At 36.4% G+C, this 23916-nt stretch overlaps 1 protein-coding gene across 1 annotated transcript; it reads right to left on the reverse strand.

The window, feature by feature from the left end:
* Positions 1–18383: 18383 nt before the first annotated feature.
* LOC142222773 (uncharacterized) lies at positions 18384–23621 on the reverse strand. Its single transcript, XM_075292930.1, has one exon. It carries the CDS (start codon positions 23619–23621, stop codon positions 18384–18386), a length of 5238 nt encoding a protein of 1745 aa, XP_075149045.1.
* Positions 23622–23916: the final 295 nt, after the last annotated feature.

Here is a 23916-nt window from a genome sequence, read left to right on the forward strand (position 1 = left end):
GTAGAAGTTCCTACGCAATCCATGGTGGAGGGTACATAAGATTCGGCCTGGCCGAACTTACGGCCGTATATACTTGTTATTATTCAACATAGTTCCCTTCAAGAGCGATACAACGATTATAACGACCTTCCAATTTTTTGATACCATTTTGGTAGTACTCCTTCGGTTTTGCCTCAAAATAGGCCTCAGTTTCGGCGATCACCTCTTCATTGCAGCCAAATTTTTTCCCGAGCATCATTTTGAGGTCTGAAAACAAGAAAAAGTCGCTTGGGGGCAGATCTGGAGAATACGGTGGGTGAGGGAAGCAATTCGAAGCCAAATTCATGAATTTTTGCCATCGTTCTCAATGACTTGTGGAACGGTGCGTTGTCTTGGTGGAACAACACCTTTTTCTTCTTCATATGGGGCCGTTTTGCCGCGATTTCGACCTTCAAACGCTCCAATAACGCCATATAATAGTCACTGTCGATGGTTTTTCCCTTCTCAAGATAATCGATAAAAATTATTCCATGCGCATCCCAAAAAACAGAGGCAATTACTTTGCCAGCGGACTTTTGAGTTTTTCCACGCTTCGGGGACGGTTCACCGGTCGCTGTCCACTCAGCCGACTGTCGATCAGGAGTGTAGTGATGGAGCCATGTTTCATCCATTGTCACATATCGACGGAAAAACTCGGGTGTATTACGAGTTCACAGCTGCAAACACCGCTCAGAATCATCGACAGGTTTTTGTTTTTGGTAAAATGTGAGTTCGCGCGGCACCCATTTTGCACAGAGCTTCCGCATATCCAAATATTGATGAATGATGTGACCAACACGTTCCTTTGATATTTTTAAGGCCTCTGCTATCTCGATCAAATTCATTTTACGGTCATTCAAAATCATTTTGTGAATTTTTTTGATGTTTTCGTCGGTAACCACCTCTTTCGGGCGTCCACTGGGTTCACCGTCCTCACCACGCATGAATTTGCACTGCGTTCACCGGCCTCCTTGCTCATTTCACCACGCTTGAATTTTGCATACCAATAAATTATTGTTGATTTCCCTGGGGCAGAGTCCGGAAACTCATTATCAAGCCAAGTTTTTTCTTCCTCCGTATTTTTTCTCTTCAGAAAACAGTATTTTATCAAAACACGAAATTCCTTTTTTCCATTTTTTTTCACAATAACAAAAGTTGCTTCACAAAAGACGCTCTATCTCACAAACTAATTGACTTACAGACGCCAAATTTTGATAATAATCATTTGAAGGTAGGTACTATATAAAAATAATATGCATTTAATATTAGCGACGCCATCTATGTGTCAGACCGGGGACTTATCAGCCAACCTGTTATATCTTTCACCCGATACCTCCTAATATGGCCCCAGAAGCCAGAATTTCAGCCTGATTTACTTGAAATTTTGCACAAGAAGTGCAATTGATAGTGTCGTAAAGTGTGTCGAATTTGGTTGAAATCGGCTCAGATTTAGATATAGCTCCCATATATATCTTTCGCCCGATATGCGCGTATAAGGCCCCAGATGCCAGAGTTTTGCCCTAATTTGCTTTAAATTTTGCACAAGGAGTAGAATTAATATTGTTGCTATGCATGCCAAATTTGGTTGAAATCGGTTCATATTAAGATATAGCTACTATATACATCTTTAGCCCGATATGAACTCCTATGGCCCCAGAAGCCATAATTTTGCATAATTTGCTACAGGGATTAGAATTAATATTGTAGCTATGTGTGCCAAATTTGGTTGAAATCGGGTCAGATTCATATATAGCTTCCATATATATCTTTCCCCCGATTTTCACTCATATGGCAACAGAGGTCAAAGTTGTTCCGATTTATGTGAAATTTTGCACAGGGAGTAGAAATAACATTGTAGTTTTGCACGCCATATTTAGTTGAAATCGGTTCAGATTTATATATAACTCCCATGTATATGTTTTTTTGTGATTTCGGCAAAATTGGTCAAAATACCCACATTTTCCTTGTAAAAACGACACTGCAAAGTCGAAAACTTGTAAACATTTCTCCAATTTTTCAATTTACTCAAATTTTCCTTAACGTCCAATACATATCCATCGACCAATAAATCATAAATACACTTTTGCAAAGTTGCCTAAAAATTGCTTCAGATTTAAATGTTTCCATATTTTTTTACTAACATTTTGTTCCACCACAAGGCATTAGCCGACTTAAATTTTAAGTATACATAAGTCTAACAAATTTTGCCCAGATCGATACAGATTTAAATATATGTATATGGGAACATAAATTTTATATATAGCACCCAAAACATTTGAAGAATTTGATATGGTATCGAAAATGTAGATCTACAAGTGGTATAATATAGTCGGCCCCGCCCGTCTTTAGACTTTCCTTATTTGGTTAAATTAATTTTTCAATTGCCAAATTATTTATTTGTTAGTAGTTTTAAAGTATTTATGTTTATATTTTATTCCATCAACTCTCCCTTCTGGAACCTCAAAACATTTAAAACGTACGTGCTGTACAATCATTAAAGCCTTACATTTGCCATATTGGCATTGAATTGAGCGAGTTACATTACACAGCCACATGCATTTCCATCATGCCTCATGTTGCGGCTAATGGTCAATGGTGTTACAAGCATTTTTGGCAGAATGCAATAAAAATTCCATTTGTTTTCATGTTCGAGACAACAATGCATGCGGTAAAATTCGTGACATTTGCTTTTAATGAAAATACAATACATATGGTGGAAAGTATTACAGCAAAGTTAGAGCAAATCCAAAAAGGTGATATAATCTTGATCGTCGGCAATATAAAGATCTGAAATTATGGTCATCCGTCCTATGATATGTCCATATTAAATTCATCACTTCTGTGCTAATTTTGCTCCATTTCAGGATCTAAAAGGAACATTTTCACTACATTTTTGGCGACGCTTTTTTTTTTGCTAAGTTATAATACCCTGATCCACAGTGTGGCACAGGGTATAAAACGAGTTTTCAAAAAAGCGTTTTGGACACCCAATTTGTGGTCATGAAGCAGTGCAAATGTGGATTATGTAAAATTAATTTCCGATGGTCTTGTCAATTTTCAGATTTCGGTTGTGGCTATTTATTTATTTTTTAGTTTAAGCATATTTTTGTTCACTTCCAGATTCCGCTGTAAGCTGCAAGTGCATATTTTGTTAATACAATATTTTTCTATCATATAGCCAGTATGCTTGATTCAGTTGATATGTATTTGAAATGACAGCCATTTCATAAAAACAAACATTTAAAGAATGACTTTCTATTTGACATGTCCGATACATTTTATATCATTCGGTTTCAAATGGAGAATATACAAAAACAAGTATATATGGCCGTAAGTTCGGCCAGGCCGAATCGTATGTACCCTCCCCCATGGATAGCGTAGAAACTTCTACGAAAGACTGTCATCCACAATCGAATTACTTGGGTTGTGGTATCTTAAATCGTGAGTTAGTCCATACGTGGTATATATTAGACAAAAAAGGTTTGTAGGTAAGTCTACAAATAATTACCAATCGATATGGATTTTTGCACGGTACGTAGGGAGCCAGAATTGAAATATGGGATCCGCTTATATGGGGGCTATATAGAATTATGAACTTGATATGGACCAATTTTTGTATGATTGGGGATCGTTTTATCTGAGGGCTATATATAACTATAGACCGATATGGATCTAGTTAGGCATGGTTGTTAACGGCCATATACTAACACAATGTACCAAATTTCCACTGACTTGGATGAAATTTGCTCCTTCAAGAGGCTCCAAAACCAAATCTCGGGATCGGTTTATACGGGGGCTATATATGATTATGGGCTGATATGGACCACTTTTGGCATAGTTGTTAAATATCATATACTACCATCACGTACCAAATTTCAACCAGATCGGATGAATTTTGCTTCTGCAAAAGGCACCGGAGGTAAAATCTGGGGATCGGTTTATATGGGGGTTATATATAATTATGGACTGATATGAACCAATTTCTGCATGGTTGTTGGATACCATATACTAACATCACGTACCAAATTTCAACCGAATCGGATGAATTTTGATCTTCCAAGGGGCTCCGGAGGTAAAATCTGGGGATCAGTTTATATGGGGGCTATATATAATTATGAACCGATTTCGACCAATTTTTGCATGAGTGTTTGAGACCATATACTAACACCATGTATCAAATTTCAGCCCGATCGGATGAAATTTTCTTCACTTAGGAGATCCGCAAGCCAAATCTGGGGATCGGTTTATATGGGGCTATATATAATTATGGACCGATATGGACCATTTTTTGCATGGTCATTAGAGACCATATACTAACACCATGTATCAAATTTCAGCCGGATCGGATGAAATTTGCTTCTCTTAGGAGCTCCGCAAGACAAATCTGGGGATCGGTTTATATGGGGGCTATATATAATTATGCACCGATGTGGACGAATTTTTGCATGGTTGTTAAAGACCATATGCTAACACCATGTACCAAATTTCAGCCGGATCGGATGAAATTTGCTTCTCTTAGAGGCTCCGAAAGCCAAATAGCGGGATCGGTTTATATGGGGCCTATATGTAATTATGGACCGATGTGGACCAATTTTTGCATGGTTGTTATAGACCCTATACTAACACCATGTACCAAATTTCAGCCCAATCGGATGAAATTTGCTTCTCTTAGAGCAATCGCAAGCTAAATTTGGGGGTCCGTTTATATGGGGGCTATACGTAAAAGTGGACCGATATAGCCCATTTGCAATACCATCTGACCTACATCAATAACAACCACTTGTGCCAAGTTTCAAGTCGATAGTTTGTTTCGTTCGGAAGTTAGCGTGATTTCAACAGACGGACGGACATGCTCAGATCGACTCATAATTTCACCATGACCCAGAATATATATATTTTATGGGGTGTTAGAGCAATATTTCGATGTGTTACAAACGGTATGACAAAGTTAATATACCCCCCATCCTATGGTGGAGGGTATAAAAATCCAAGCAACTTTCAATTAATTTTTTGAACTATGCAAATCACTATTATAGACTCAAATTCCAATAGTCCTTTCGTTTTACCAGGGCTTCCATAACATTGGACAAAAAGGCACAACAACAAAAAAATGCTTACCATGAACAAAATAATGAAAACCACGGGACAATGTCACACTCAGTGAGTTTTTCTTTCAACTTTACCAAGAAACAAGAAACATTTTTTTGTTTTGCCTTTTCTTCACACAACGACAAATGAAAATTCCCCAAAAGATTTTCCAAGCCAATGAGTAATTGCCCAACAAAAGTGACAATAAAGTGTCGGCATGAAACGAAACTTAACGCCGAATAACTATTGACTAAAAAAAAAAATACGGAAACTTTTGTGGAATTTTCGTTCAAAATTTATTGAACCGAAATAAAATAGGGTGGTTGACTTGACTGTTTTGTTAGAGTTGTGAAAAAAAGAAAAGAAAAACCCATGAGTTAAATAAAATGTTAATGATGAAAAAAAAAAACTTAAATGCGTCAATATACCATATACTACTACTGCGGGTGGATTGATACAAGATGGTCGAAAATTGGGCCGGATCAAAAGTAGTACTCACCATGTGTCACAAACAAGAATGGCTTTCGGAGCCTTTTGGAAATTCCATCCGATCCAGTTGAAATTTGGTACGTTTAATTATGCCTATAACAGCTATGCAAAAGTTGGTCATATATCGGTCCATAATTATACATAGCCCTCATATAAACCGGTCCTCAGATTTGAACTCCGGAGGTACTTAGACGTGCAAATTTTTTTCCGATCCCGTTGAAATAGGGATTTGATCTGCCTTTTTGTCTAACATAACAGGTTGGCTGATAAGTCCCCGGTCTAACAAAGAAAAACACATTTTTTTTGCCAAAATTCGTTTTTATTATTCAACATAGATTCCTTCAGGAGCGATACAACGATTATAACGACCTTCCAATTTTTTGATACCATTTTGGTAGTACTCCTTCGGTTTTGCCTCAAAATAGGCCTCAATTTCGGCGATCACCTCTTCATTGCAGCCAAATTTTTTCCCTGCGAGCATCCTTTTGAGGTCTGAGAACAAGAAAAAGTCGCTAGGGGCCAGATCTGGAGAATACGGTGGGTGGGGAAGCAATTCGAAGCCCAATTCATGAATTTTTGCCATCGTTCTCAATGATTTGTGGCACCGTGCAATGTCTTGGTGGAACAACACTTGTTTCTTCTTCATATGGGGCCGTTTTGCCGCGATTTCGACCTTCAAACGATCCAAACTTCACTATTCACTGTTGATGGGTTTTCCCATCTCAAGATAATCGATAAAAATTATTCCATGCGCATCCCAAAAAACAGAAGCCATTACTTTGCCAGCGGACTATTGAGTCTTTTCCACGCGTCCACTCAGCCGACTGTTGATTGGACTCAGGAGGGTAGTGATGGAGCCATGTTTCATCCATTGTCTCATATCGACGGAAAAACTCGGGTGTATTACGAGTTAACAGCTGCAAACACCGCTCAGAATCATCAACACGTCGTTGTTTTTGGTTAAATGTGAGCTCGCTCGGCACCCATTCTGCACAGAGCTTCCGCATATCCAAATATTGATGAATGATATGACCAAAACGTTCCTTTGATATCTTTCAAGCCTCTGCTATCTCGATCATTCAAAATAATTTTGTGGATTTTTTTTGATGTTTTCGTCGGTAACCACCTCTTTCGGGCGTCCACTGCGTTCACCGTTCTCCGTGCTCATTTCACCACGCTTGAATAATACCAATCAATTATTGTTGATTTCCCTAGGGCAGAGTCCGAAAACTCATTATCAAGCCAAGTTTTTGCTTCCTCCGTATTTTTTCCCTTCAGAAAACAGTATTTTATCAAAATACGAAATTCCTTTTTTCCATTTTTTTTTCACAATAACAAAAGTTGCTTCCCAAAAGACGCTCTATCTCACAAACTAATTGACTTACAGACGTCAAATTTTGACACGAATCATTTGAAAGTTGGTACTATATAAAAATAATATGCATTTAATACTAGCGACGCCATCTATGTGTCAGACCGGGGACTTATCAGCCAACCTGTTAGACCCCCATATGGACGAAATTCCAATTTAGTAATTCGATTGTAAATGACAGCCTTTTTTTGTAAGAAGATATAAGCATGTCCGACTGGCCATCTATCTGTCTGTTGCTAAACGGCGCGATGGTCCTGAAATTTGGCACTTATTCGTCTTTTGTCTGCACGCAGGCCAAGTTCGAAGATCGGCTTTATCGGTCCCGGTTTTTATATAGCTCCCATATTGGGGTTCCCCCTATTTGGGGTCTTGGGCTTATAGAAATCGTATTTTTTATTAGATTTGCCTGAAATTGGATTTTATTTCTTGGGCTTCTAGAAGCGGTACTTTTTATCCGACTTGTTTGAAATTGGACCTAAGGACTGTAAGTAGGTGTTTAGTAAATGGTGCGTATCGGTCCATGTTTTGGTATAGCCCCCATATAGAACGATCTCCTGATTTGACTTCTTGAGCGTCTAGATGAAATTTAAAAGCTTTAGTTATTTTAGGTTCTTAAACAGGTGTGCGGAAGAAGGAGCGTATCGGTCCATGTATAGCCCGATCTCCTGATTTAACTTCTTGGGCTTATAGAAACGGCACTTTTTATCCCATTTGCCTAAAATTGGAAATCTAGAGATATTTTAGGTCCACAAATAAGTCTGCAAAAGAATTTTTTTTTCTTTATAGAAAATTTCATTTGTGCTTAGAGGAAATTTCGTAGAAATTTTGCCTTTAGAGGAAATTTCATAGAGATGTTGTCTTAGAGATGTTAGATGTTGTCAAGAGAGATGTTGTCATAGAAATTTTGTTTTTAGAGAACATTTCGGTCTTTAGGGAAAATTTCAAAGAAATTTTGCCTGTAGAGAAAATTTCATAGGAATTTTTGCCATTAAATAAAATTTCATTGAAATTTTGTATTATGGAGAATTTCATTACAAATAGTCTTTAGAGAAAATTTCATAGAAGTTTTGTCATTAGATAAAATGCATATACATTTTGTCTTTAGAAAAAAATTCACAGACATTTTGTCTGTAGAAAAAATTGCATACAATTTTGTTGTTAGAAAAATTACAAATAAATTTTTTCATTAGACTCCAAAAAAAAGTTTACTTGGAGCCAAAGATTTTGACCTTCCATTAAGGATTTTGGTATTGATTTCGAGCCAAAGATGTGGCTTCTTTAAAATAAAGAAATTTTTAGCCACCTATCTGGCTTTAAATCAAGGGCCAATAAAATTAGAATTAGTATACAGATCTCATTTATCAAATTTTCATTCTCTTTTCGCGGTTTATTAATAAAGGTACTCACGTACAAAAAAATTTCAGTTGAAAAATCCAAATTATACTTCAAAGTAAAAAATCTTTTCTTAATTCCAAAAAAAAAAAAACGTTAAACAAAAGACGCTAAATCCTCAAAACTAAGTCTTAGCCTATATTTGAAGCGTTTTTACCTTAAATCTAAACTTTAAATTTTTCAGTTAATTTAAGGACAAATTCTTTAAATCAAAAATGTGTTTCTTTACTTTAAGGAAAATTAGCCTTAGTTCAAAGACATGCGACTTTAATGGAGGGACGCAAATTTACAAAATTTTTGTCCTAAATTTAATGAAAAAAATTTTGAAGCAAAGATTATTAACTTTATTTTAATTAAAATTTCATTTAAAAAAAATCCTTAAAATTTTGTAAATTTCGCACCCTTAAATTTAGGTTGCGTAATCTTTAATATCACGTAAATATTTTTTTCAGTGTAGATAAAATTTCATAGAAATTTTGTCTGTAGAGAAAATTTCTTATCAATTTTTGTTTTACAGAAAATTTCATATAAATTTTGTCTTTGGAGAAAATTTCATAAAATTTTTTTCTTTAGTGAACATTTCATAGAAATTTTGTCTTTAGAAAAAATTTCAAAAAAATTTTGTTTTTCCGATTTGCCATGTGTTAAGTCTCCCGATTTCCATGTTGGTATATATGTCTGCTTGGCAGATAATATGTCATCAAATCCACCTGAAATTCTATATATTATGTGTATTTTCACGTAACCTTGCGAAACAATTATATTATTTGGTGGGTATTTAAGATTCGGCCCAGCCGAATTTGTTTGTTTTAGTTTATTCGAATATTTGTTTTTAAATCGATATAGATGAAGCCAACAAGTACACTTTTTTATTTTGTTGGTACAATTTAAAAATTTGATTTTTCATTCTTGCCTTATCTATTCACCCAATTCGGCCTGCGTAGCCTCTACGGGCATTGTGTTCTCTTAGTACACTTATCTTTATTTCTCCTTAATTCGGCATGTCTTAGTATTAGTATTGGCTATTCTTTTCATTTCCAATTCGGTTCGTTATTTCACCTTAATATTATTTATTGGTTTCACTGTCTTATCTTTGAAAATGGTCTTGTTTTATTTCTGAGTCATTTCATGCATTCAGCCTGTGTAATTTCTAAACTGAAATCTCTACATCATATTTATATGAATACAACCAAATGATTGAAACCTAAATTATTTACTCTAGCTTTTTACACAACATTCCTTTTCACAAAACAAAAAAACTGTAAATATTTCACACCTTTACCATAATTTAATTAAGTACTTTCATGTTTACATTTTTTTGTCTTTTTCATTGTTTTCTGATGTGCTATCAAACACTGTTTGTTAAAAATGTGAGGTTTAACATTCTGGTGATGGGCTATACTAAAATTGTCATTCCGTTTGTAACATATTGAAATATCGATTTCCATCTACATATAAGAAGATATATTCTTGATGAAGGAGAAATTTGATAAAAAGATACCCGCCTGTCTGTTGTAATCACAGTACAGCTCTGCCATAAGATTTCTCAAGACCCCATATGCCCCATAGGCATAACGCTGTTAATCCGGTTTTCCGCATATGGTGTATGCCAGCAGCATATACGGGGTGGTTGATGTGAAATGCAATAAAAAATATACTGCTGTATTTTATATTCCATTTGTATACCCTCCACCATAGGATGGGGGGTATATTAACTTTGTCATTCCGTTTGCAACACATCGAAATACTGCTCTAAGACCCCATAAAGTATACATATTCTGGGTCGTGGTGAAATTCTGAGTCGATCTGAGCATGTCCGTCCGTCCGTCTGTTGAAATCACGCTAACTTCCGAACAAAACAAGGTAACGACTTGAAACTTGGCACAAGTAGTTGTTATTGATGTAGGTCGGATGGTATTGCAAATGGGCCATATCGGACCACTTTTACGTATAGCCCCCATATAAACGGACCCCCAAATTTGGATTGCGAGGCCTCTAAGAGAAGCAGATTTCATCCGATCCTGCTGAAATTTGGTACATGGTGTTAGTATATGGTCTCTAACAACCATGCAAAAATTGGTACATAACGGTCCATAATTATATATAGCCCCCATACAAACCGATCACCAGATTTGACCTTCGGAGCCTCTTGGAAGACCAAAATTTATCTGATGTAGTTGAAATTTGGTACGTGATGTTAATATATGGCCTCAAACAAATATATGGCCAAAATTGTCCGATATCGGTCCATAATTATATATAGGCCCCATATAAACCGATCCCCAGATTTGACTTCCGGAGCACCTTGGAAAAGCTAAATTCTTCCCATTTGGGTATGTAATGTTAGTTAGTATAGGGTATCCAACAACCATGCAGGAATTGGTTCCTATCAGTCCATAATAATATATAGCTCCCATATAAACCGATCCCCAAATTTGACCTCCGGTGCCTTTTAGAGAAGCAAAATTCATCCGATCTGGTTGAAATTTGGTACGTGGTGGTAGTATATGATATTTAAAAACCATGTGAGTTGAAATTTGTGGATGACAGTCTTTCGTAGAAGTTTCTACGCAATTCATAGTGGAGGGCACATAAGATTCGGCCTGGCCGAACTTACGGCCGTATATACTTGTTTTTATTTTGATTGATCAAGAGCACAAAATTTCGAAAATAATATCAAATTTTAAAATCTGTTGAGATTTGTTCGAATTTTGACAACATTTTCTATAGAAATAAAATTTTGAAAAAATATTCTATAGAAATAAAATTTTGACAAAATTTTCTATTGAAATAAAATTTTGACTAAATTTTCTATAGAAATAAAATTTTGACAAAATTTTCTATTGAAATAAAATTTTGACTAAGTTTTCTATAGAAATAAAATGTTGACAAAATTTTCTATATAAATAAATTTTGACAATATTTGGTGTAGAAATAAAATTTTGACAAAATTATCTAAAAAACTAAAATTTTGACAAAATTTACTATATATATAAAATTTTGAGAAAATTTTCTCTTGAAGTAAAATTTGGACAACATTTTGATAAAATATTCTCTAAACAACAATAAGTAACAAAATTTGAGAACATTTTCTGTGGAAATAAAATTTTGACAAATTACTCTATAGAAATAAAATTTTGACTAATTTTTCTATAGAAATACATTGTTGACACAATTTTCTATAGAAATACAATTTTGAAACAATTTTCTATAGAAATAAAATTTTGACAAAACTTTTTATAGAAATAAAATTTTTAAAAGATTTTCAATCAAAATGACATTTTGACAAAATTTTCTATAGAATTAAAATTTTAACTATTTTTTCTATAGAAATAAAATGTTGACACAATTTTCTATAGAAATAAAATTTGGACAAAATTTTGATAAAATTTTCTCTATAAATAACAAAATTTGAGAATTTTTTCTTGGAAATAAAATTTTGACAATATATTCTATAGAAATAAAATTTTGATTAATTTTTCTATAGAAATACAGTGTTTACAAAATTTTCTATAGATATACAATTTAAAAAAAAAAATTATACAGAAATAACATTTTGACAAAATTTTCTATAGAAATACAATTTTGACAAAATTTTCTATAGAAATAAAATTTTGGCAAGATTTTCTATTCAAATGACATTTTGTCAAAAATTTTTATAGAAATAAAATTTCGACTAATTTTTCTATAGAAATAAAATGTTGAAAAATTTTTCTATAGAAATAAATTTTGACAAGAAAATTTTGACAGAAAAACTTTGACAAATTTTTTACGGCTTTAGTCAGCTATGACGAGAGGGTTTGAAAGGAAACTATTTTATATGATTCATGGTGGTATGTATTTAAAATTCGGCACGGCCGAACATAAAGCCGTATATACTTCTGTTGTTTTAATTGATGTAAATCAACTTTAACAAATTAAAAGCTTTACGGCCATTTTCATGTAGCTCCGTTAGGCTTTAACTGTCAGTTAACAGAAAGTTATTTGCAAATATCTTCTCTCCGGTTAATTTTAACTGAAAATTTTTCGTCAGTTAAGTTCCTAACTGGCCTATGGAATATAAAGGCATGATGACAGCTTCGTCCATAATACGGTTTAAAAGTTGGTTAGTTAACGGAACACTAACGGAACTTTATGAAAATGGGGGTTAGTTGGAAAACGTATTTTATTAAGCAATTGTTAATTTGACATAAATTCATTCATGTATAATAAGGATCAATTACACTGTTTTAAATGACTATCATTGGAGTAATTAGTTAATTAATTAACAAGTAAGTAAAGTCTAAAGTCGGGCGGGGCCGACTATATTATACCCTTTACCACTTTGTAGACCAACATTTGTGTTACCATCTTAATTCCTTCATGAAGGTTTATATTCCCATATACAAAATTTTTTTATCTTAACCAGTTTGGAGACAATTTTTTGTACTTTCCAAAACTTCTAGAACTAAAATTTAAATCGACTTATGTCCTGGGATGAAGCACAATGTTACTAAAAAAATATGGGAAACATTTAAATCTGAACCAATTTTGAAGCAACTTCGCAAAAGCGTATTTATGATTTATCGGTCGATAGATGTGTATTAGACTAATAGGAACATTTGATCCATTTTTACAAATTTTTGACTTAGCAGTGGCGATTTTATAAGGAAATGTGGGTATTTTGGCCATTTTGGCCTAAATCGGAAAAACATATATATGGAAGCTATATCGAAATCTGAACCGATTTCAATCAAATTTTACATGCATAGTTACTACTCCCTCTGCAAAATTTCACGTAAATCAGAGTAAAAATTTTGCCGCTGTGGTCATATAGTCCGAATCGGGCGAATGATATATGGGAGCTATTTCTAAATCTGAACCGATTTCAATAAAATTTACCGCACTTGACTACACTACTAATTATATTCCTAGTGCAACATTTCAAGCAAATTAGGGTAAAACTCTGGCTTCTGGGGCCATATAAGCCCATATCAGGCGATATATATATATATATATATGGGAGCTATATCTAAGTCTAAACCGATTTCAACTAAATTTGGCACAATTAACGATAATATTAAACGCACTCCTTTTGCAAAATTTGAAGCAAATCAGGACAAAACTATGGCTTTTGTGGCCATATAAGTGCAAATCGGACGAATGATATATATGGAAGCTATATCTAAATCTGAGCCGATTTGGCTGATATTTTGCATAATTTATGAGAGCCGCAAACCATTTGGCTGTACGAAATTTTAAGGAAATAAGTTGATAAATACGTCAATTATGACCAGATCGGTGATAAATATATATGACAGCTATATCTAAATCTGAACCGATTTTTTTCAAAATCAATAGCGATTGTATTTGAGCCAAATTAAAACTCTGTGCCAAATTTTAGGACGATCGGAGTTAAACTGCGACCTGTACTTTGCACACAAAATTATGTTACATATACAGACAGACAGACGGACATTGCTAAATCGACTTAGAATTTAATTCTATGACGATCGGTATACTAAACGATGGGTCTCAGATTTTTTCCTTCTTGGCGTTACATACAAATGCACAAACTTATTATACCCTGTACCACAGTAGTGGAGATAAATACTGACCTTAATGTAAGTGTTATTTTTTTTTTAATGATCAGTTTTTTCCACTTTTGCTAAACACTATTCACTAATACAAGAACGGACACTAAGACAATCTCAAGAGTCTTTTTTTTTAATAAAAAAAATTATATAAGCCTTAAATTCTTACCAACTTTAACCTTTAATGTGCATATAAATAAAAAAAAGTAAACTTTTCTCCCACTTCAATCCACTTGTATATGTTTCATCTAAAACCAAGTCCTTGGATTTTAATCTCTTTTTATTTAATATCTAAGTAAAGTACTTTCACTTTAAAAATTCAAAGTGAAATTATTCAAAATGAATTATGTTCATCGCTTGAGTCCCACAAACATTTTTCCCCAGTTGACGAGGATTTCACATTTGCATTACTCAACAAATTTGTTCTCAGTTTTTGTTTCCTATGCACAAAGTGCATGTTTCTAAAACTTTCTACATAGCGAAACTAATGAAAGCTCAGCAATGTCTTCAATTTAATTTAGTTGTTAAATAGTTTTTATGTTTTTTATGAAGCTTTAATCCATTACAGTTGAATTGAAAATAATATTGCGCTTACATTGCACTTTGCTACCACAAAAGTATATTTTAATGGGAAGAATATGTAAGAAAACAAAAAGAAGATTAAAAACTAACACGTCTATATGATACCCTACTGATGTAGTGGATCTAGTTTGAGAGGTGTTGTCGAAAACGAATTGTGTGGAATTTTATACAAATTCATTACTTATAGGGAGAAGGCAAGTAAGGAAAATTCTAAGTCATACGAGGTCAACTATATTTTATTTTAACCAGTTTGTAAACCTACATCATCGATACCACATGAAGTTCTTCAAGCTTTTTTTGGGAACTAAATTCTTTAGTCTTCTATTGAACGTCGTTGAACAACACTTCTAGAAAATCGAAGAGAAAATTTGTCGCCTGAAGTCAAATAAGTACATACAGGAGAAATATTTATATGGGATCCATATCATAATTTGATTCGATTTCGAAACAAGCATATATGGCCTTAAGTTCGGTCGCTCCGAATCTTAAATACCCTCCGCCATGGATAAAATATAATAGTTTGAAACACACATTATCGTCGTGTGAAGAGTTTCTTTATATCCTCCACCATGGAATGAAGGTAATACTAACATTATCAATCGATTTGTAAAGCATCGAAATCTTGGTTTCAGACCCTATAGAGTTTATACGTTGTTGGTCATGATGGAATTCTAGATCGATCTAGTGATGATCCGTTCGTGTGTTGAAATCACGCTAACTTGAGAATTGGCATAATAATATTTTATAAATGTAGGTCGGGCCATATCGACAATTTTTTTTTTTTTTTTTTTTTTTGTATAACCCTCATATAAACTAATCCTTCAATTAATTCTGGAAACTCCTGTAAGACCATATTTCCCATAATCCCCTTGAAAGTGAGTACCTGATGTAAATAGATGTCTTCTAACAACCATACAAAAATTGATCCATATCGGTCCATACCCTACGAGAAATGGTTCAATCCCAGGACCACTACAAGCCTAGTCCCTGGTGTGTATAGACCAGTGCCAGTTCTGTTCAAAACATGTTGAAGGACCCGGACACTTTAACATGTGTTTGTCATTGACGTAATAAATTTACACGACTTGGACTCATTCCAATGGTCACATCCTGAGACAACTTGGTAGGACTACGACTTAAACAGGTACTCATGAATCAGCCTGGGAAAAACTCTTTGGAAGCAGTCCTATTTTGAGCATCAGAATCCCACCAAAATGGAAAAACTTGTGGAATATGTTGAACATTATATTACTCTGATAATTGTATTTCTGTTGATGGAAATTTACACCAATTTGCCGTGGGGTACAGCCTCCACATAAACCGATTCATAGATTTATTTAAAATTTTTTAATTTAATGGAGGCTCCATATGGATTAATATAAAATTTGGATGGAAGTTTTGACTTGCCATCAGCAACTGTTTCCAAAGCCCAAACATTTCATGGCCTGGCCGAATATTATGTACACTCACATAATATTCGACCTGGCCAACCATTCAACTATTCAATCCATTGTGATACCACAGTGGTGAACCTTTCTATTATAACTGTATCCCGATTCTTCGTTTAGCTTATTGACAATAGACTTTCTTTTTATAGCCCAGTCCGAAAGGCATTCTACATTGAAGAGAGGGGATAATCCACCACTAATTGGTCGAAACTATTACACCATGTCGAACCTCCTCCTTCTAAGCCCATACCATTACCATCGGATAATTCCAGTCAAAATTTTTATACCCTCCACCATAAGATGGGGGGTGTATTAATTTTGTCATTCCGATTGTAACACATCGAAATACTGCTCTAAGATCCCATAATGTATATATATTCAGGGTAGTGGTGAAATTCTGAGCCTTCCGAATGAAATTAGCTATCGACTTGAAACTTGGCACACGTAGTTTCTGTTGATGTACACGGACGAAAAAGATTGATTTTCATGTGTTTGGGTGTAAAAATTATATATGTTTGGAACTCAAATTTTTAACACAATATTTTTGTGTGCAAGCATATAATGTTCATAAACTAGCATAACATGTTTGGGACATATATGTTAATATATTAGAACATATTATGTTTGGGACACAAAATGTTAGATGCAATCATATTGTTTGCGTCTCAGACTGCAACCAGATTGAAAAAGGGAGATTTACCGGTGGAGAATGTAGAGCACACGGAAAGAGTTTTGATGGACTGATGGTTTTGATGTTTCTCCAAGAAAACAATGAGAATATGATCCCAATGACCATATGACCAAAAATGAAAGAAGGAGAATCAGGTGAATTAGGATTGGTGTTACAATTTTGGATTTATTCAGCGAGATCAAGTCTTACCAGTAGAAAGGTATTAATGGAAATACACAGAGAGTTTCTAAACCTAAGCGGAAATCGTAATTCTGATGTGATTTACGGCGAAAACTCATGACATTTAGTGTAATGGCATATGTACGTATCCAATCGATAACAAAACAATTCTATGGGATTTTTTCTTATTATTGTAGGGATTTCAATTTAAATATTTTTTAGGGTATCACGTTCACTTTTAACGTGAACATTTTCCGCCCCCCTTGCAGTGACCCTGCAAAGAGTTTTAGTGTTTTTTTTTTTCACATCAAAATTCGTTTTCTGATAAATTTTAATTCATTTTCTTAACATATTTAAAGTAAGGAAATTTAGGTAATAGATAATTCAAGAAAAGAAATTCAGCCTTAATTGTACTATATTATCTTTAGATGGATATATATATATATATATATATATAGATATAAATTGTAACAAGGTGGTTTACTCTGTAATTTATGTCCTAGTTATGAGTGTTTATAGTGAGGGGTAAGTATTAAAGTGCATGTTAAGGTGTGCTCAGATGGAACAGTTACCGTAGATTACCCACCCATATAAGGTATTTTGGGCTGTAGGTAAACCGGAGTAACTCAAGATACCTTCTTTTATTATTCTAGAATATATATCTGTACCCAAAATCAGGTCAACATTTGCAGATTCGAAGAATTTTTCATCGGCTAGTAAGATATTAGAAAACTTACGTTGGATAGATGATGACAGTGATGAGCTTGGAGTTTGCAGTGTGATTTTATTTTTCACGCATAGTGTAGCATTAATTTTTATTTCTGTATCATGCACCGAGATCAATGTGGTTAGGCATATAGATTCCCCATTTAAAGTGAATGTAGCGAGGCGTAGATTATTGACCGTTTTTGATGATATGTAGTTATGCCTTGAGCTTGAATCTAAAAGACCCCGGACTTTACACATTCCTTTGCTACCTTCGATTTTGACAACTACAGTCGGGAGGAGTAGGATAGTGTTCTGCCTCAGAATGGACGATAAAGTAGCGCTGGAAGAGGCTTTTTTTATATCCGACGGATGCATTCTGGACTTGTAGGAATTAGGAGCTGGCTTTGAACTGGGCTGTGGCTTTGGACTTGGATTTGGACTTTGTGAGTGGGATTTGCGGATTCTGCTTTTTCCCCTTTGTGAGGATTTTGGCCTATTGGATTCTGCACCCGATTCTTGGATTCTGCGATGAACATGAAGCAGACTATGATGTTGCAGTTGGCAGTATTTACAACCGGTGGTGGTGAAACATGTGCCCTGTGAGTGTGAGTGGGCAAGACAGTTGCGACAATAGCCGTACTTCCTCACTAGTTGCTGGCGTTTTACCGAATTCAGTTCTAGAAACCGCTTACATTTCCGGAGTGGATGGGTTTGTCTACATAGCCTGCAGACATATTTGGCTTGCCGATTTTTATGTTGGTCCTTTGCGGTGTTGTCACGCATGTTAATCTAAGAGGGATTGTACTTTTCATTAAATTTAATATTAATAAGAGGAAATTCTATTTGTTCGTACAACATAGGATTTAGGATAGGGATTCAGTAGGAAGTACAACCAATTTTGTAATCGGCCTAGTTATAGGTCCCTTTGCTGTGGTGACATCAACCACGCGTACTCGACCATCAGAACCTGGATGAACTTTAGAAACTCGTCCCATTCGCCAACAATTAGGAGGTAAATGTTCGTCCTTTACAACGACCATTGTGCCTTCCTTTATGCTCTCAGTAGGGCTTTTCCATTTGTGGCGTTTATGCAATTCTTTCAAGTATTCGTCTTTCCACCGAATACAGAAATGTTGATGGATAATTTTTAATTTTTGCCACCGATTTACAAGATGTATGGGTGAATCCTCAATTTTTGGATCGATAGGGGCCAATATTGGAGTACCTATAAGGAAATGGCCCGGAGTTAATGCCGACAGATCCGATGGATCTTGGGATATGGGACACAACGGACGGGAATTTAAACATGACTCAATCTTTGAAAGCAAAGTTTGAAATTCCTCAAAGGTATGTTTTGTATTCCCTGCAACCTTTCGGAAGTGCGATTTAAAACTCTTTACCCCAGCTTCCCAGAGCCCTCCCATGTGTGGAGCTCCAGGCGGGATAAAGTGCCATGTAATATTATGAACACCATAGTTCGTTTCAATGGCCTGTTGGGACGCGAGGAGGAATTCCCTTGCAAGGATTTTGGAAGCACCAACAAAGTTGGTGCCATTGTCAGAGTGGAGGTGGAGTGGACAACCTCGTCTTGACACAAATCGGCTGAAAGCTGCCAGAAAAGTGTTAGTGGATAGATCTGTGGTAGCCTCAAGGTGAATAGCCTTCGTTGCGAAGCAGATGAATACGCACACGTAACCTTTCGTAACACGACACCCGCGCCCAGAAAAATTCTTAAGGTCAAAAGGTCCAGTGAAGTCTAAACCGGTATGAGTAAAAGGTCTAGAAAGTTCGGACCTCTCTGGAGGTAAGGCTGACATCATTTGTCTCTGGCATCTTTGCTTATACAGAATACAAGCCTTGCATTTATTTATCGTCGTCTTTATCAAATTCTTAACTTTTATAATCCAAAATTGTAAACGAAGTAGCCTATGGACAAGTTGATTTCCGCCGTGAATAGATATTTCATGCGTAAACCTAACAAGCAGACGAGATAGCTGGCAATTATACGGAAGGATAGACGGATGTCTCTCGTTGTAGGAGAGCGCCGGGGATGATGTGAGCCTCCCGCAAACTCTCATAATCCCTTCTTCATCAATAAATGGATTCAGACTTAGAATGGGACTGGAAGATGATATCCCCTTCTTTGCGGAAAGTGCTAAATATTCATTCGGAAAGTAAGCCTTCTGCGTCATTATTAGGATATTCTTTTGCACCTGTAAAATTTCAGCCGAGGATATATTGCTGGATTGTTTAGTGAAATTCGATCGATACTTTGGATGAGTATTATAAAAGAACCGATACATGTACGCAACTACTCGAACTGATTTTGGGAAGGAGGAAAATCGATCTAGGACGTCCTCAAAATCTGAATAATAGGAGAAATGAACCTTTATATACTTCCTTTCGAGGTCAATAGACTCATGAGTCATATCGTCGAGTCTAGGCCAGGTGTATTCAGGATTGGCAAGCCATGGTGGTCCATGCCACCACAACTGATTATTGTGAAGGTCATTCGGATACACTCCACGGCTAGCCAAGTCCGCGGGATTATTTTCGGACCTCACGTGGAACCAATTTGACGGATTAACAACCTGCGTAATCTTAGAAACTCGGTTCGCTACAAATGTGGACCAGAAACAAGGAGGTTTGGCCAACCACGATAGCACAATAGTGGAATCTGTCCAACAAAAAATTGTGTAATCATGAATCCGTAATTGTGGAATGATATGGTCGATCATTTCAGTAAGTAAAGTTGCACCGCAGAGCTCAAGTCTAGGTATTGAAAGGGTTTTTAAAGGGGCCACTTTAGTCTTGCAGCAAATCAGATGGACGGAAGTAGATGTCTTCCCTTTTATTCTAACATAAAGGGCTGCTGCATAAGCCTTCTCGGAGGCATCACTAAATCCGTGGAATTGGACTTCGCAGCCTGGAGAGTAGTCTAACCACCTCGGCACTGCTATAGAATTAATAGATGAATATGCCTCTAGGAATTTTCTCCAATTACATAGGGACTGAGGTGATATATTTTCGTCCCATTTCGTACCTTCAGCCCAAATGGACTGCATAATAATCTTGGCAATAACAATTGTGGGCGCAAGCCATCCCGCTGGATCGAACAATTTGGCTATATGAGAAAGAACCCTTCTCTTCGTATAAAGACCGTCGTCGGAGATAGGAGAGACTGAAAAGTAGAATAAATCGGACGAGGCATTCCAACGAACCCCAAGCGTCTTAGCGGTGCTGCGATCATCAAATTCCAAAAAATCTTCATTCAAAAGCTGATCTTTCGGAAGATCAGAAAGGATTCTTTTGGAATTTGACGTCCACTTTTTCATTGAAAATCCAGCAGATTGTAATGCCTCAATGAGTTGATTCCTGCATTCAACCGCAGTTGCAATAGAATGGCCACCGGCTAAAGCGTCATCTACATACATGGAGTTTCTGAGTATATCTGACGCTAATGGATAGCAACTTTGGACATCATCAGCCAATTGCATGATGGTCCGTATAGCCAGATATGGTGCGCAATTGACCCCAAATGTCACCGTATCGAGCTGGTAATCAATAATTTTCCCTTTAGGATCACGACGATGTAGGATTCTTTGAAATGTTCTGTGCTCGGGTTTTACCAGTATCTGGCGATACATTTTCGTTATGTCTCCATTGAAGACGTATCGAAAAAATCGCCACCTAAGTATCAGAACTACAAGATCCTTTTGGAGTACAGGACCTGTGTATAAAATGTCGTTGAGGCTTCTACCATCGGAGGAGGGTGAAGAAGCATTAAAAACAACCCTAACTTTAGTCGTCGTGCTTTCAGGTCGCACAACGGCATGATGGGGTAGATAGTAATGAACTGGGTTGTTCAACCCATTTGGACAAGGTACTTCGGACATATGGTGTAAAAGTCTATATTCCTCAAGGACATCGTCATATTCGGATTTAAAACTCGGGTCCCTCAAGAGACGAGCTTCGTTCCGAATGAATTGCGCCATGGCTATATTCCTAGATTGGCCTAAATTCATATCCTGCAAAAATTCCTCCTTGAAAGGAAGAGATACAACATATCGACCATCCTTATTTCTCGTAGTCGTAGAAGCGTATAAATTCTCACAAATTTTATCAGCTTGGGAGAAGAACGTCTTCTGTGGAAGATCTTCCACCTCCCAAAATCGTGAAATCTCTTTATCCAATGAGATTTCACAGTAGTAGGACACGACTTTAGGTATTGACGTCTTGGACTCAAAAGGGATTGGACCAGTTAAGATCCACCCAAAGACTGTTTCTTGCGCAAGTAAAGATCCACATATTTGCTGTCTAACCCCGGACAGCATTATGACCGGAAGTAAATCACCTCCAATGAGAAGGTCGATTCTTGAACTTTCGTAGAAACGAGGATCAGCCAAAGTAATTCGTGGCATATTTAGAAGGGCATTAGGGTCAAATGTAACAGATGGAAGACTTCCCGATAGATGCGGCACAACTAACGCGGAAGTAGAAATCTCAAAGTCGTCCCTCACCATAGAGCTTAGCCTGAAGCTGCATTCTTTATGAACGGCAGCTGAGACAGAATCATTTAAACCCGAAATGGTTGCACTCGTTCGCTGAAAGGGTAATCTGAGAGTATTGAATAATCGCTCCGAGATAAAGGTACCTTGGGAGCCGGAATCGATCAATGCCCTCGCGACGTATTCTAAACCACTATGATTGATTTTGACGAGAGCAGTCCCCAAAAGGACGCCTCTCGAATGACTTGCAAAACAAGTTTGGATTACACCACCTCCCATGCCCGTGGACTGTAAATTGGACGAAGTAGACGGAAATTGGCGTAGAGAGGAATCGGCAGTGGAAGTGGTATTCAAATTAGTTTCGGCAGTCACCGGCAATTGTTCCCTATGAAGCAATGTGTTGTGCCGTTTGTGACATTTTAAGCAACAGTTCTTGCTAGTACAATTCTTCGAAGTGTGCACTTTGGAAAAACAGTTGAGGCAAAGATTGGATCGTTTGACCTCGGAGAATCTTTGGTTAACGCTCATCGCCAAAAATTTCGGACATTTGCGAAGGAAATGTTCTTCAGTGGGACATAATCGACATTTGGGTGCATTAACTTGATGTTGAAAGGCCTTAACATTCCTGGGTTTGGTATTCGTTTTATCACCAGAATTAGGGTTAGAAGTGCTGGGGCCTTTCGTGCGGATTTCTGACACGGACTCCAATGTCCTATGTCTATTCGTGAGGAAAGAATCCAAGGAAGACCATTCTGGAATAACGGTTTTGTCTTCCAACGTTTGTTCCCACAATGTGAGCGTAACATCTGGTAGACGAGCAGAGCATATGTGAACAAAAATAGGGCCCCAACTATCAACATCGATATCATAGAGTTTCAACATAGAAATGCAAGCATTGATATCCCTTTGTAAGCGTTTGAGCGATGCCCCCGATTCAGCCTGTATGGGAGAAAGGCCAAAAAGGATCTTTAATTGAGCATTGACTAGGACACGTTTATTCTCGTATCGAGAACAAAGATTTCTCCACGCCACTGCAAAATTTTGATCCGTTAAGGGAAGTCTTCGAACGATGTCATTTGGCTCACCTTTCGTTCTCTGATTAAGATGGAAGAGCTTTTCGACGGCGCTGAGTCTCGGATTATCTATGCAGACCGCCCTAAACATGTCCCGGAAGGTAGGCCAGGAGGCGTAATCCCCATGAAAAGTCGGAATCTCGCATGGAGGCAGCGTGAAACCTTGAGCCTTATTGGGCACAGTCGAGTAATTGGATAAGGACATATCATTAAGCAGTGAACCTAATCTTTCAGAGCATCGACAGTAAGTGGCAAATGCACTCTTAAACTTGGATTTGACTGTTTCTATTTCGGATGCTTCATCTTCATCCTTTTTGTCCCCATCGTTCTCATCTTCCTCTTGCCCCAAATCCTGAAGACATTGATCATATGCGGATCTTATATCCGCCCAAATATCTTTGACTTCCTCCTTATATGTCTCGATAACATAGCGAGAAGTCAAGGGGTTCTTCTTGTCACTGAGGCTAGCCTCGAATTCGACAAGCCTATCCGAAAACCGTATGTACCTCTCCAATGACATTTTCGTCCGAGACAGTAAAGGGTCAACGAAATTATAATAAGGAAAAGTTGACAGTTCAAGAACTCAGCTCCACTGAGAAATCGGGACACTCATTAAGAGCACCCTATTCAAAATGCAGTATTAGGTATGCAAAAAAAATATTATATATATGGACAAATTAGAAAATATTCACAACGTCCACAATTGAGACTTCTTGTAATGTCCCCCAATAATATTATTATCGTGTGTCGTTATAATATATGTACGTATTTAGTAAAGTGACCCTATAGTTATGCTCAGAAGTGTAAGCATAAAC

The sequence above is a fragment of the Haematobia irritans genome, chromosome 1, assembly GCF_050003625.1.
Source record: "Haematobia irritans isolate KBUSLIRL chromosome 1, ASM5000362v1, whole genome shotgun sequence".
Classification (NCBI taxonomy): Eukaryota; Metazoa; Arthropoda; class Insecta; order Diptera; family Muscidae; genus Haematobia; species Haematobia irritans.

Excerpts from the sequence above, each read along its gene's own strand:
- LOC142222773 (XM_075292930.1), bottom strand. The coding sequence starts at position 23,621 with ATGTCATTGGAGAGGTACATACGGTTTTCGGATAGGCTTGTCGAATTC.